General features: G+C 42.0%; 2 protein-coding genes across 2 annotated transcripts; both read right to left on the bottom strand.

Annotated features, from left to right (window-relative positions):
* Window positions 1–709: 709 nt before the first annotated feature.
* Window positions 710–3,162, bottom strand: LOC115542760 (zinc finger protein RFP). The gene is made up of 2 exons (XM_030355169.1): window positions 2,819–3,162; window positions 710–2,715 (listed from the first exon to the last, which is right to left on the bottom strand). The coding sequence occupies exon 2, from the start codon at window positions 2,711–2,713 to the stop codon at window positions 1,088–1,090; it is 1,626 nt and encodes a 541-aa protein (XP_030211029.1). The 5' UTR covers window positions 2,714–2,715; window positions 2,819–3,162; the 3' UTR covers window positions 710–1,087.
* A 532-nt stretch (window positions 3,163–3,694) lies between these two features.
* Window positions 3,695–13,592, bottom strand: orc4 (origin recognition complex, subunit 4). The gene is made up of 14 exons (XM_030354940.1): window positions 13,369–13,592; window positions 12,420–12,488; window positions 11,954–12,030; window positions 11,283–11,373; window positions 10,971–11,046; window positions 10,372–10,457; window positions 9,814–9,862; window positions 9,158–9,309; window positions 7,920–8,096; window positions 7,404–7,490; window positions 6,231–6,339; window positions 5,572–5,667; window positions 4,992–5,059; window positions 3,695–4,658 (listed from the first exon to the last, which is right to left on the bottom strand). Exons 2-14 carry the CDS (start codon window positions 12,474–12,476, stop codon window positions 4,467–4,469), a joined length of 1,317 nt encoding a protein of 438 aa, XP_030210800.1. The 5' UTR covers window positions 12,477–12,488; window positions 13,369–13,592; the 3' UTR covers window positions 3,695–4,466.
* Window positions 13,593–14,657: the final 1,065 nt, after the last annotated feature.

Here is a 14,657-nt window from a genome sequence, read left to right as displayed (position 1 = left end):
TTTTTCTCTCACATATGAACGGCCAAGTTAACGGCAGCACACTATGGGGGAAGTGGACATGTCTGCATGGCTGCAAGGCATCTACACAAAAACGAAGTCAGTCGATTGGGCTGGCCTCAGTATCATACTTAATGGCTCCAGTGGGAATGCAAATGTGAACTATCTTAACCTCTCTCAGTTAGAGAGAGGAAGCAATGTATTTTAAGATAAAGGGAGAATGTATACAATTTCTTATAATGTGAATAGTAATTATATAAACAAGGACCTGCATATGTTAACCTTGCTTTTCAAATTACCGTTGTCTCAGAGTGAGCCAGAGACCCCCAACCCAGCTGGCGGGAGATCAGTCTGAGAGGTTCTTTGAAGGACACAAACTGCCCATGTACGGAGGAGGATTAGGGCCACACATGAGAAAAAAAAAAAGTTCTGAGTTTAAAGTCAGAATTCTGAGTTTAAAGTCAGAATTCTGAGTTTAATCTCAGAAAAGTCAGAATTCTGAGAATAAAGTCAGAACTTAATTTTTATTTTTATGTGTGGCCCTATTTCTTTTCCGTAGAATTCTGGGAATAAAGTGAGAACGGGAGGGGGTCCGGAGGACAATTCTTAAAATATCAATTTTGTTTGACTAAACAATTCTAAATAGGATCTATGAAATGTTAACAAACATAATGTACCTTTTCTCCAGAAAATATCTATTACCCTGAAAATGTACCGACATTTCTCGCAATCTTTATTGAAATCAGATTTAATAGATTTAATTGGGTATTTATTTATGATTCCAAAATATATAAACTATACAACCTATAGTTATGTTGTTATGTTATTAAAATCTGTATCCTCCAAAGTTGTTCCACGTAACTGAAACCATTTGTAATGTTACAGAAAAAATATGGAGAAAAACACACATTGAAGAATATAATGGGATATACAATAGCTATAAGCCTATTTACAATCGTCATAGTTATTTCCATCCTTGTTAAATGACAACAGTACAACATTGATGCAGTTCTCTCAGATCTAAAATGGCTGATTATTCAGGAAATATCATCATGTTGTGGTTGTTTGTTGTGGTTTATCAACCAGTGTCTTAGTCTGTTTGATTGACAGGTGAGATGATCAAGGGGACAGAGATTCTAAAACCAAAGTAAGGTGACCATGGGCTGAGGAGTGGATAGAGAGGCTCACTAAAGTTGAAGCCAGTAGCAGAGTAGATATTAACCCTGGCTTCCACATCATAGAAGGAGACCAGACCCTCATCATAATCAACAAACACCCCCACCGTCTGGAACTTAGCTCTAAGAGGGAGACGGACAGCAGGGTCATCATGAAATACAAACTCATCCTTGTTGAATGATATCATCCAGCAGCCATTCTTAGGGGTGAATGGGATGTTTGCTTTTCTGTTGATGGACTCTCTGGCCACTCCTAAACGCCATGAAGTCCTATTTTTAACCTGGACCTCAAAGTAAAATCTCCCTGATGAGAAGCTCTGCCTCGAAAGAACAAGTAGATACACTGTAAATTTCTTCGGGTTGTTTGGGAGAGTCTTACTTACACCTTGAAAATGTACTTGTTTACCATCCTCAGACACGATGAGAAAGCGATGAGCTGTATCAGGATCCAGAGTCAAATCTATTTCATAATGCTGGACCCTCTTGAGTTCAGCATCACGCAGCTCCTTCATCTCCATGTTCAGTGCCTCCTCCAGCTGATCCAGGGATCTACTCAAGGTCTTTATGTATGACGGAGGACGGACCACCACCGTCGTCCAGTCCCTGGTGGGTGGAGGATCCTTCAGGGATCTGAAGGCCTGGAGGAAGTGGAGGTGGTCTTTAGTGTGTGAGAGCGGCTTCACCTCTGAGCATCTATTGGTCAGATCCTCGATTTCCTGCTCCAGCTCTTTGATGAGTTTGTCAGCTTGTTCCTCTGTGGATTTCAGTTTCTCTTTAACCGATTTGTTGAAATCATCCTGCCACTTTTCAATGCAGCGCATCAGAGCGGTGAGAGCCTGCAAGCCATCGGCTATCTCTTTGTCTACGTGTTTCTTGCTCAATTCTACTGTGTCTTTTATCTCCTTAATCTTTAGTTTTCTCTCCTGGATCATCTGCTGAACTTCAACCTCTATTTTTACCAGATGAGCCATCTTCACTTCATATTCTTCCTTTAGAGGTACAACAGGATGGGACCTGTGGTCACCCTCTGTGCAGAACTGACACACACACACCTGTTCTGTCCTACAGAAGAGCTCCAGAAGTCGTTCATGTTTCTTACACATCCTTTCTTCCAGACAGTCCATAGGCTCGACCAGCTGATGTTTCTTCAGGCCTCTGACTCTCTGATGTGGCTCCAGGTGGGTGTGACAGTATGAGATAAGACACACTAGGCAGGACTTCACGGCCTTCAGCTGGGTCCCAGTACAGACGTCACAGGGAACCTCTCCAGGTTCAACACAAGGCTGCTCTTTTACTCTTACGAACGTTTTAAACTGAGCAGCCATCTCTGATACGAAGGTATTGACCCGTACATCGGGTCTGGTGTGGAAAAGCTCGTTGCAAACAGGACATTTGTACTGGACTTGTTCATCCCAGAACTTTGTAATACAGGTTCTGCAGAAGTTGTGTCCACATGGTGTGGTAACTGGACTGCTGAACACATCCAGACAGATGGGACATGAAAAGTTATCTTCAGACCAGGAGGTATTGCCAGAGGCCATTCCTAGACAGACAAGGTTTACGCATTGAGCAAATCCATTATTTTTCTTATTAAGTAACGGGAAGAAAGGTTTTAAATTCTCTCAAAGTTGTGCTGTATTACTCACTGTTGTTGTCGTTTCTGTCTGTCCGACTATTTGTTCTTAAATGCGTTTTATTTTCCCTCTGAAAGAGACCTGCTTAGGTTTCGTTTCCGCAAGATGACGTCCTCTCCTCACCTCCCCTAACGTCTCAGCTTTCACACTCTGACTTTGGACTTTCAGATTCATGCACTGTGTATGCTATTTCAAATGCCTTGATGTGTGTTCTGCTTGTGGTGATTGTGTTGGTTTGCGTCTGTATTTAGGATTAATAAATATATTTAAATACATCGTAGAGATAGATGCGCTAATTACAGGCGTGCGCGCGCGCGTTCGTGTGTCTATGAGTGTTGTAATGATAGGCGGATATACCGCATATAAACAAGGCAGTGGCTATTCGTACGGCGACCGAGCTTGTCACGTGACCGCACTTGACCTATCAGTCTGCTCAGCGCTAACCCTAACCGGGCCTACCGTAATTATAGTAATTAATTATAGTAATAACCCTAACCCTAACCGTAACCCTAACCATAACCTGCCGTGAAAATAGACTAATGCAGTATTTTTACGGCGCGCCGTACGAATAGCCACTAACTATAAACAACCATAGGCATATCAGCCATATCGTTTGAAAGTTTTTCCAAAAGAGCACGCCGACCTCAAAAATCCAGTGACAACGATATTTAAGAAGGTTTAGCAAACGGAAATTAAACATTTAAATGTGTAAAAAAAACAGTCCGAGGATTGAATGGGAAAACACATTTCTGGCTTTGTGGGATCATATTCAAGTTTGCGTCGTTTCCAGTTTTAGTGCTCCCCCTGGTTGTCGGAGTTGGTCTTAGAAACACACGCACAAGCTCAGAGAAATAAAGCCCCCCGATATGATGGAACCCAACAGTCCAGTAACTAAAGCACTAGAATCAGCTTTATTTAAATGAGAAGACATTGGTTTGGACACACATTCAACATTCCTTGTCTGGACAGGATTTGGTCTTTATTCAACTTAATAAAACCCTTAATGTCAGATGCACTCTGCACAGAAAAGACACGTAGGCCTATAAGATAAGCAAATGGCGTCACTGTGTAAGAAATGAGTACACAAATGAGTTGCTCAAACGTAGTGTTGCTGCTTTTGAGCAAATCGAGGTTGATATACATTGATACTATTCTCCCCCTTGGAGGAAGAGGAGGAGGAGGGGGGAGGGAGGAGGAATGAAAGAAAAAATGAAGATAGCTGGTATCAACTAGTAACTGTATCATTACAATCTAACTCCTATCAAGTCACCCACTAGATGGCGATATTCTGGGACCCTCACAGTGTACAATAGACACAAGCTCTTTTATGCATTTATTTGGAAAAGTAGTAAAAAAAAACCTATTTTTTTCTGCTAAATAGTTACAAACAACAATGTATTCCATGGACCGGTGTCACAATAACCCCACAAAAGACCTACTCTGAAGGTGCACCAACCAACAGCCTGATCAGTAACTCATCTCACCAGCTTTACTCCTGGTTTTCCTTGGTAGAAACGTTCTGCGTGCTGGTACAATTGTCTCAGTGATTGGCTGAGGTGACGCACCGTCACACAAAGAACCAAACCGCCTCCAGAACAAACTCTCCTAGGAAGGCCTAGGTGCAGTACTCTCCTCTCCTCTCTCCCCCCCTCCTCCGGTCCTAGCCGAAGGCGGAGGCGGCCCACTGCTTGACATCGGTGGGGCACTGGGGGTACTTCTGCAGCGCCTCCATGATCTGGCTGTGGTCCAGCATGAGCCTCACCAGTTGGTACTCTCGCTGGGCCCGCGCCGCCACCGCCGCCGCCGCGTCCACGGGACGCACCACCTCCAGCTGCTGCAGGTGCTCGAAGGCCTGGGGCAGGGGTCAGAGAATGTTACTGGTTGGGGGATTGAACCGGAACCCTTTTTAGAACGTATGTTACATAAAGATGCGTTTAACCTACGCATTTGTTCAACGAATTGACAATTTTTTACGCTTTCATCTGCGAGAGGGAAATGCAGTAATAGTGAATCGATGGCGTCAAACTATAATATTATTTCTAATATTTATTTCCAATAGCATTCTTTCGATTCTCAAAAGAGGCCACAATGTCCCACAAATATGTGATTACAATCAATCAGAAATATGTTGGGAAAATAAAGGTATTATGAGCAAAATATTTTAAAGGTTTTCTCAAGCACTGACCTTCATGACTACAGGCAGCTCAAAGTTGTACAGGGAATTAGACTTCCTCTGCAGAAACCTCTTAAACTCTGAGGAGAGAAAACAAACGTCAAACGCACGTGTGAGTCAGCCGTTCGTATCGGACACGACTCAATCAATGCAGAGACACACACACACACACACACACACACACACACACACACACACACACACACACACACACACACACACACACACACAGTTAATTTTGTTACTGGGAATTTCGTTGCTCTGTTGCTTTGTAACATGTGTAATGACAACAATAAACTATACTATACTATACTACTATACTATACTACTATACTATACTATACTATACTATACTATACTATACTATACACACACTGAATATTGCAGTTTGTCTTCTGGCGTGTACAGAACGACTTCAATCTGCCGTTTCGTCAACTTCCGCGAGGCAGTCGAGTCGACATTTATTTATTTCATTTATTCATTCACTGGTCAACTTAATTAACGTACATGAATAAGAACACCTATGTATCAATTCTAGTATAATAATTAGCAAGGCTCCAGGATGTGGTCCTGTTGATGTGGTGCTGCGTACCGTTGTAGACCATCTGGAGGTTGAAGGGTTCCCCGTCATAGATGTCATTCAGGTGCTTCATGGCGATGACCAAACACAGCTCCAAGATGGAGAGGCCTGGAGACAGACGACCCAGAAGGCCGTTCATCAGTCGTTAAAAAAAATGAAAGATATATCTGAAACATATCATTTTCTACATGTTTAGCCATTAGCTAAGCATTCATTTAAATGTGCCGTGCTTTGATGATTGACTCCCTAAGGGAGGTCCTCGATGTTGCTACCAGGTTCTGAGGCCCTGGGCCTTTTCAAAAGTAGACTTGTTGATGGAATTAAACCAACTAAGTGGCATATACTTTTGGCAACGCCTTTTTTTAGAAATAGTTATTAATTAATCCCTCAAATAGGAACACATTCATCCAATTTTTTTTGGACTCAAAATCTTTTTTTCATATCTACCCCGCCCAGGCAGTATGCTTTATATTGAACACTTTTATAACCCATACAGACACAGAAAAACGATATCAAGGCAAACAATGCATTTGCCTTGCGCCCACACTAACTGGTAAAAAAAATGAAAAGACTATCTATATTCGATCAAAGCCGTCTTGGGAGCATGCATTTCTTGACACCTTTCTATCCATGTGTGTGTTACGATCCTGTCGCTGGGCGTTATTGGTTACCGTGGAGAACGTTGGTCATGGCGTCGGCAGAGAGAAGCCTACTAGCGTCCAGGAGGTCAGCCGGCTTGATGGTGGGGTTGTTCACACTCACACGACATAGGATCGCCATCTAAAGGCAGAGTGGAGTAGTGAGCAAAAATAGAATACAATAAATATTTAGGGGTGTGTGTGTGTGTGCGTGCGTGCACGCGGGTGCGCGCGTGCGTGTATGTGTGTGTTTGTGTGTGTGTAATGTAGACATTTGTTTGTTCATTATTCTGTGTTATTGATATTATTTTTGTTAACTGTTATGTAATGATTAGGAAACACAAAAAAGTTTTTTTTTCTTCCATGCCGAGAATTTAGAGACGAAGAGAGGAAAGAGGTAGAAAGCTAGATAGCAAAAGAGAAATAGAGACAGAGACAAAGAAATAGACAGACAGACAAGCACAGCTTAAAGTGGCAGTTCACCTATTAACACAGTAGGAAGTTAATTTTTTAGTCAACATACTACTAATAATGCACCTATTATAATAAGGGGATAATTACAATAAGGTAATAACTAGAGCTGTCAGTTAAACGCGTTATTAACGGCGTTAACGCAAACCAAATTCAACGGCGTTAAATTTTTTATCGCGCGATTAACGCAATTATTTTATTTAAAAAAAAAAAATAAATAAATAAAAAAAAAATTCTTTGGCTCAAAACAAAGAAGCAGTAGCCTGACTGCTATGTTCAAATGACATTTGTTCAAAGCAGTCGTTTAATTGCACTATAGGCTCTTTTTTTGTATCGTCCTGTTTTGATCAGTGTATATGCCAATGTTGTTATCAATAAACAATCATTTGCACAAGGCAAGCCGATGCACTTCACCATGTTGATAAGAGAATTAAAATGAGAAGAATTATGGGACAAAAAAATCAAGGGATATTTAGCATAGAAAAATAATTTGCGATTAATCGCGATTAATTAGAGTTAACTATGACATTAATGCGATTAATCACGATTAAATATTTTAATCGCTTGACAGCTCTAGTAATAACGTATTATATCGTAAAGTTGTAATTCGTTTAAAAGCTCTTTCCCAGCGGGAGCCTGAATGTGTTAAATCCCTGAACTTCCCCTTTAAGACCATTTGGATCCTTTAAGTGAACACCACTTTCTGGATTTCAGATGAAAGCGCTGTGTTCGTACCAGGAGCCGATGCAGGGAGCGGAAGTCCTTGGTAGAGTTGAAGTGTCTCAGTAGAACCGCCTCCACGGACTTGTCCTCACACAAAGCCTACAAACCAAAGAAGACCTTTGGGTGAGTAAAGATGCACTCACTTAACAATCCTGCTTTTACTGAAGAACAACTATACATGCATTGGTGTCCCAACTCCAAATGGCAGGACTTTTATGTCGTTACAAAAAACTAAACCGTGCCCAGCTGTCTGTTTCTACAGCTCCAACAGGTGCAAGAATCTCTCGTTAAGTGACTTTAAAACTTGTTTTTTAATTTTTTTATATTTTCTGCGTGCACGTCATCAATATATTTTGGAATTCTTTGAGTTCCTTCAACTTCTCTTCCCTCCTGTTATAAACCTTCCCTCCTGTTCTAAACCTTCTCACAAAACCCTTACAACTCTACAATCTATCCTTTGGCTCAAATCGTCTTGGCTCCGCGACGGAAACTGTCACGGAGCGCTGTATGAAGAAGCGGGCAGGCGACCTTTAGGCTGGCGTTCCAGTCGTAGCAGAAGGTGGTGTCGGGGAAGGTGGTGTCAGGCAGGTGGAGCTGGGCCTGCACTGCCTGCAGGTACTGGCTGAAGCTCAGGCTGGGGAGCAGGTGGATCTGCCGGTGGGAGAAGCGAGACTTCACCCTCTTCTCCAGCAGCTCCAGCACATCCTTGAGGCCACGGAGGGAAAGGAGACTGATAAATTACTGAATGAATGGAAGATTGTTTTTCTGTCAAAGACTTAAGGCTTACTTATGGTTGGACATCGACGCACCAATGACCACGCAGTTGCGTTGACGCAGTCATGAACCAGTTTTGGTTCTGTGTCTGGTTCTATGTCTGGTCAGCGGACCAATCACAGCCCTTGCTGCTGTATCGCCTCGACTCAAGGTTAAAACTTTTGGGAGGCGGACTCAGGCCCTTGCGATGGACGCAAGTAGGGTCTGCAAGGATGTAATGGGTCCATAAACCCCTTTGCATTACGTTGACGTACAACCATAACCAAGCCTTTACGTTTAGGCCATTTAGCAGACGCTTTTATCGAAAGGGGCTTACAGTAAGTACATTTGTCAGAAGAAACAGAAACAATACATAAGTGTTGTAATGACTTGGAAGATTATTCAAATTGTGATGTAGGTAGAACTTTTAAGAGCTTCTGATTGAGTGTAATTTGTTACATTTGGCCGTTGGCCATCAGTCATCTATTACTGAGTGAAATGCTGTGAGGACGTCTCTTCCAGTTGCCCCCTGCCTCTGTATGAGACTATCACATTTTAGACCGCTCCCGGCCTATTTATGATTAATCAGGGCAACTCTTCCCCGATTGTTAGGGTGATCCATCTTGCCTGTCAATCACAGCTGTATTAGACGGTTGCATTTTATGATTATCACAAATATTACTTGTTCAAACAAACATGTTTCCCCTATCGATATCTTCCAAGTTGTAGCTTCTGCTACATCTTTTCTGCTGACTGTCTCCTAGCGCTTAGGTATTCCTCTGACATTTGGTAACAATTGCCAAGTCAAACATGTTTTCATGCATTTTTAACTAATGTTTCAGTCACTGGTTGATATTTCATTAGAATGTTCGCTTACATCTCATCGCCTGCGACAGACAACTGTTCAACTAAATCATGACAGTATATTTCGCTGTCGTCCTACCTGTCAAATCCACACACACACACACACACACTCACACCATGCATCCTCCTCCTCCACAATAAGAGCATACCAGTCTGCAGGTGAGTCCCACCACAGCCACGGGGGTCTGGGCGGACTGGGACACGTCCAGCAGGTTGTAGAGCAGTGTCTGGTTCTTGTGGTGGGCGAACAGGTCGAACTCATCCAGGATGAACAGCACCGGACGGCTGCTGCTGCGGTCCCCTGATGTGAGGAGGTGGAGAGGGGGGGGATTAACGGTGGTATGGTTACAGCAGGAAACCAGCAACAGAAAGAGAATCTCCTTCAGCCAATTGCCCTCTGTCCCAGTCTTAAACGAGGGGATTAGCTGTTGTAGGTTTGAAGTGTATTGAAGGAAAATAAGTTAGTTTTGGCCTACAGGTTTTATTGCTAACACCAGTATTGTAGCTCTTACTTATCAGCTATTTAAATATTGCTGTTATTTTGTTCATTTTGGCCATTTAAAGCTGCTCCCCCGATTGGCAGACCGACCTATCGAACATAATACAACTATAAGAGGTCAAAAGCAGATCCACAAAGCGCCCTCCAATAAAATATGCAGGTTGATTCACAGGATATACCAACTCATTGGAAACAACTTTCTCACTCAATATGCCCTTGTGTTCCTGTGTGGCAAAAATGTCTGTACTGGTGAATAGGGGCCAGGTGCTAAAAATGTTGTCACAATTATGTCACAAAGAAACATACCTTTCTTAAGGGCCTCTAGTAGAAACGCCAAATTTTCTGCAAAACTGCCCTGAAATCAAACAGGATAGAGAGCAACAAAGTTTTTTGTAAGAGAAATACTGACTTCTGACCAATCAGGGCATCTCTTTTGTGAAGAGAAGACACTTATATCTAATCTACAGTACCGTAGAGAAGCAGTCAGAAGTACCACTAACTTAGATGTATTTTAAAGACAGAAAAGTAAAAAAGGTACCGCCAAATGATGTCTAATTGTGCCGCGCACAACGCACATCAGCATTGCTGAGCAGAGAAAGACAATCAGGACTGACTTTGTAGAGAATTCTCCTGATTGGTAGCTAAAAAACTAGTCCTGATTGGTTATTATTCGGCCGGTTGGTTTGAATATTTTTGACAGGCTACTACACAGTTATAAAACACTCATTGACTTAGTATTTTTTGTAGAAAAATTGGCGGCACAGATAGCTTCTGGAATTGGACGAGTATTTGAATATTTTTTACTTGACTTGAACGTTGCCTACTGCTGCTTTGAGAGTGCTTAACAAGCACTGTGGTACCTACAAACACTTGGTCCCCAACTACGTTCTCCAGGCTCAACTGTCTCGTGATTTCCTTCAGTGCTATTCTGTCGTCTGTCTGCAAGAGACCTGCAAGGAAAGCAGGCTTTTAACGCTCAGGATTCAAAGAAATAAATCAAAACACAACAGAAGAGGTTCCAAATAACAGCATGGGTCCCAATATAAAGTTACATAAAGAAGGCAAAATAATACAGTGGTGTATAGTTTAAATTAGACAAGCCTCTAGTTTTTTAGAAGCATCATTTTATTTTATATAAAATAAAGTATGATTAAGTACAATAAATAAATTTTCTGAAAATGTCAATAATATTAATACATTTTAAAAAAAGGGGCATGTTTGTGTTGACAGAGTTTGGATTGGGACCCCTGATGATGATTGTTTTCTCAACATGGTCATCAGGATCATGATCATCACATTATACACAATACTGATTGTATATCATCAACAATGAGGAATCCAACGAGGGTCAGTGAGATCATAAAGAGGATGCCAATCAGAGGACACTCGGGGGGGTTCAGGGCCCCCTTGCCCCTATGCCTTGGCTAGGGCCCTGCTCATCAGAAGTGTGGAGGACTGCCTACCGTTGAGGTGAACCTGCAGGAGGGTCTTATCGACGTCCTCCTCAGCCAGAAGCTCGGCCAGCACACATCGGAGCAGCTACACAGGACAGGGATACATCAGAGCTTGAAGACCATGTGTCAACACCGCCATCTTGGCTGCTAGCAAGGCTCTAACTGATTGACTAGTGCGTTTGGAGACATGGACCACAATTAGCTTATTTTAAATGTGGTCTTATTCCCTGGCAGTTTGGTAAGATCTATTGGCCAAGCCATTGCTTTGGGCCTCCGGATGTGAAGCTGTAATGTAACATAGGTTTACTGTCGTTTCATTACCTGGGTCTTCCCTGTTCCCCTTGGGCCAATGATGAGCACAGAGTTGCTCTCTCCATGCACAGCTGTTCGCTTCAGCAGCTCCATTAGGTGCCTGCAATGAAACAGATGGTTAAGACTACATTACACACCATGCAATTCTATCAATAAGCTCTTTACCTTGGTTAAAATGAGCTATATGCAACACATTTACTAAACCTTAAGAGACTAAGGAAACATGCAAAGTCGAAATACTGGCTTCTCCGACAACAACGCTACAGCCAGTTTGTTCACCTTTGACACATCCGATCTGGGGCGTAAGGTTTGTTCTTGTTTTGGTCTGTATGGTATGCTTCACCATTTACCCTCTCCCTTAAAGGGGAATTATTATACCAGTAGGTGTGAGTGTGGTTAGCAGTTACAAGCTAATTGTGAAAATCGGCCTCTTCTGAAATCATAGGTGGGCGTGGGCACTTAGATGTGTGACTGATAGGTGGGCAACGTTTGCTACAGTCCACTGGGTAGGCAGGTAGAATCATCTATCCAGGGTAAATCTAGGTGGACACGTCCACTTTTGATGTCAAAAGAGGCAGATTTTCAAAACGGCTTGTAACGGCTAAACACGCTCACACCTGGTGGTATAATATGCTACCTTTAAGAAGCTAGTATTCGTTACCCATATAAATCCTGCCTACTTGTGTTGGGAATCGACTCCCTCTGGCCTCTGTGGCAGCTGCTGGTGGCAGAGTCGTTCTCTTAGCAGAGTCTGCACCTGTAGATGAATGAACAGTAGAACAGCATTAATACAGTCATATTACCCAACACTTAAACCTCATAAACTCTTAAATTGTAGAATGATGCACTAATGTTACATGTGTTCATTCGTCCTTCACAGCATGTGCAGCAATTGCAGTTGATTGTGTTGAAAAGTCTGAGGTAACATTTGAATCAAATAAATATAACATGAAAAGTAGTAGCCTACCTCTCTAAGAAATTACCAAAATGTGCGTGCAAGAATTTCATGAATAATCAATAAGACTATGCACATCATGCTTTTAGTTTATCAAATCCTATATGAAGCACACGTAAAACAACCACATCGATGCATAGATGGAGCAGTAAACAAACATAACAAAATGTTATAAAATTAGAAAAACAAACCTGAGAAATGCATTCTCCTATTGGCATTGGAGAATCTTTGAGTTTACGTTTACTCATGTTGACAGTAACCTATACAGGGCATGTGTCACATAGAATGATTAGTGAAGCAAATAAGATAACTAATGCACCAGCAACATACAAAATGTAGTACCAATATACCTAATGTTCCACCAATAGACCTAATGTACCACCTGCAATATACCTACTGAAGTACCAATAGATCTACTGTACCACCAATAGACCTAATGTAGTACGAATAGATCGATTGTACCACCAATAGACCAGCAATAGGCCTAATGTAAAACCAATCGATCTATGTACCACCAATAAACCTAATCTAACACCAATAGACCTAATGTACCACCAATAGATCTATTGCACCACCAATAGCCCTTATGTAGTACCAATAGATATATTGTACCACCAATAGACCTAATGTACCAGTCCAGCAATAGCCCTAATGTGACACCAATAGACCTAATGTACCAGTCCAGCAATAGGCCTAATGTGACACCAATAGACCTAATGTACCAGTCCAGCAATAGGCCTAATGTGACACCAATAGACCTAATGTACCACCAATAGATCTATTGCACCACCAATAGCCCTTATGTAATACCAATAGATCTATTGTACCACCAACATACCTCAAGTAGTGCACCACCAATATAACTATTTTACCACCAATAAACCTAATGTAACACCAATAGACCCTTCTCACGGGGTCATCGGCGGAGGATAAACTCAGCTGTCACTCATGTGCTTGTGAGAAGGGTCCTGACAGGCCATGTTAACGTCACCAGCAGACTTCAGTCTCAAACACATAGCATTTGAAGCAAGCTGGATGGAATAGATGAGCCACTACTTCAAACGAATTGTATCTAAAGTATAAGGCTATCAAATTAGACCAGTGTCCAATAAAACACAAATCGAACTGATGAGTACCGACCTGCACAACGCTGTAAACTTTGACGAGCGCTCTCAATCTTCGCGGGAATAACACAGCTACTTCCTGTTGCCAAAGTGACGACTTCCGGGCTGGGTCCCGAGCAAGCAGAGGAGTTTTGTTGAGATCGCGGACTGCTCGCGAGCCCTCTGGGCAGGCTTCACGTGATGCGGTTACGAGCCATGGTTCCGAGATGGTTCCGAGCCCCCAGTGGTCGGACCTCGGACGTTCCTCCTCTGATCTCTCTCATGCCCCCCTCTGGCCGGAGGATCTATTGACCTCTCTCCTCAGCCTCCTCATATTATAGCATAGTAATAATTGTAAGAACGTATAATTGTGAGACTATATATTATAAATTGAATCAGAAATATATGCATATATTCATATATACTCTGACTACAAACCTCCATTACAGTAATTACTGTCACTTCAGTTCTGTAATTCAACAGTTCCAGTAAGGTGGGGATTTAACTGCAGCACACCTTGAAAGAGAAAACATGACCAAGACAGTAGGAAGGCTAACGATTACAAACCATTTTATTCAATGTCCCATATAGTAGAGCTTGAGCACAAGGTCAAGAATGTCACTTGATGCCGGTCCGTCATCTTGATGATAAAACAGTGTGTGTGTGTGTGTGTGTGTGTGTGTGTGTGTGTGTGTGTGTGTGTGTGTGTGTGTGTGTGTGTGTGTGTGTGTGTGTGTGTGTGTGTGTGTGTGTGTGTGTGTGCGCGCGTGTGTACGTGTGTGTGGGTGTGTGTGTGTGGAGATTATCCTGATTTTGATGTCCGAAATATTTGTCTATTTGGTTGTAGACTTACTTTGTTGCCTATTTCAAGAATTATTTTTCTATTTGAGATCAAAAAATAGAAAATTTGCATATGTAAATAGTAGACTGTGACAGACATGCTTCTAAAACAAAGCATCCTGGTTATCTCTAAAACATAGTTTGTAGGAAGAAATAAGTGGACGGATACCTCTTCCTTCATGGACCAGCTGTTTGTTATGCTTTCTTAACAATTTCACGACTGCAGTAATTTATCAACTTTCTATACAGCTGACCTATCACGTGGTATTCGTATTATTATTTAGTATAAGTATTATAAGTATCTCATGTTGAATGTGATTGATTCCTTAAATTATTGTGGCTAGATCATATTACTACACTCAACTCATAAGATACATGAACATAATCAAAATACCAAACAGGTAACTTCATCGTGTGTGTGTGTGTGTGTGTGTGTGTGTGTGTGTGTGTGTGTGTGTGTGTGTGTGTGTGTGTGTGTGTGTGTGT

Source organism: Gadus morhua, chromosome 4 (assembly GCF_902167405.1).
Source record: "Gadus morhua chromosome 4, gadMor3.0, whole genome shotgun sequence".
Lineage (NCBI taxonomy): Eukaryota > Metazoa > Chordata > Actinopteri > Gadiformes > Gadidae > Gadus > Gadus morhua.
The sequence above is the reverse complement of the archived record's forward strand: the minus strand, read 5'-3'. Positions and strand labels throughout refer to the sequence as shown.

Coding starts and splice junctions, on each gene's coding strand:
- LOC115542760 (XM_030355169.1), bottom strand. CDS start 2,713: ATGGCCTCTGGCAATACCTCCTGGTCTGAAGATAACTTTTCATGTCCC.
- orc4 (XM_030354940.1), bottom strand. CDS start 12,476: ATGAGTAAACGTAAACTCAAAGATTCTCCAATGCCAATAGGAGAATGC. Junction 10,458..10,970: donor CCTGCAGGTTCACCTCAACG/GTAGGCAGTCCT, acceptor CTTTCCTTGCAG/GTCTCTTGCAGACAGACGAC. Junction 5,668..6,230: donor CATGACCAACGTTCTCCACG/GTAACCAATAAC, acceptor GTCTGTCTCCAG/GCCTCTCCATCTTGGAGCTG.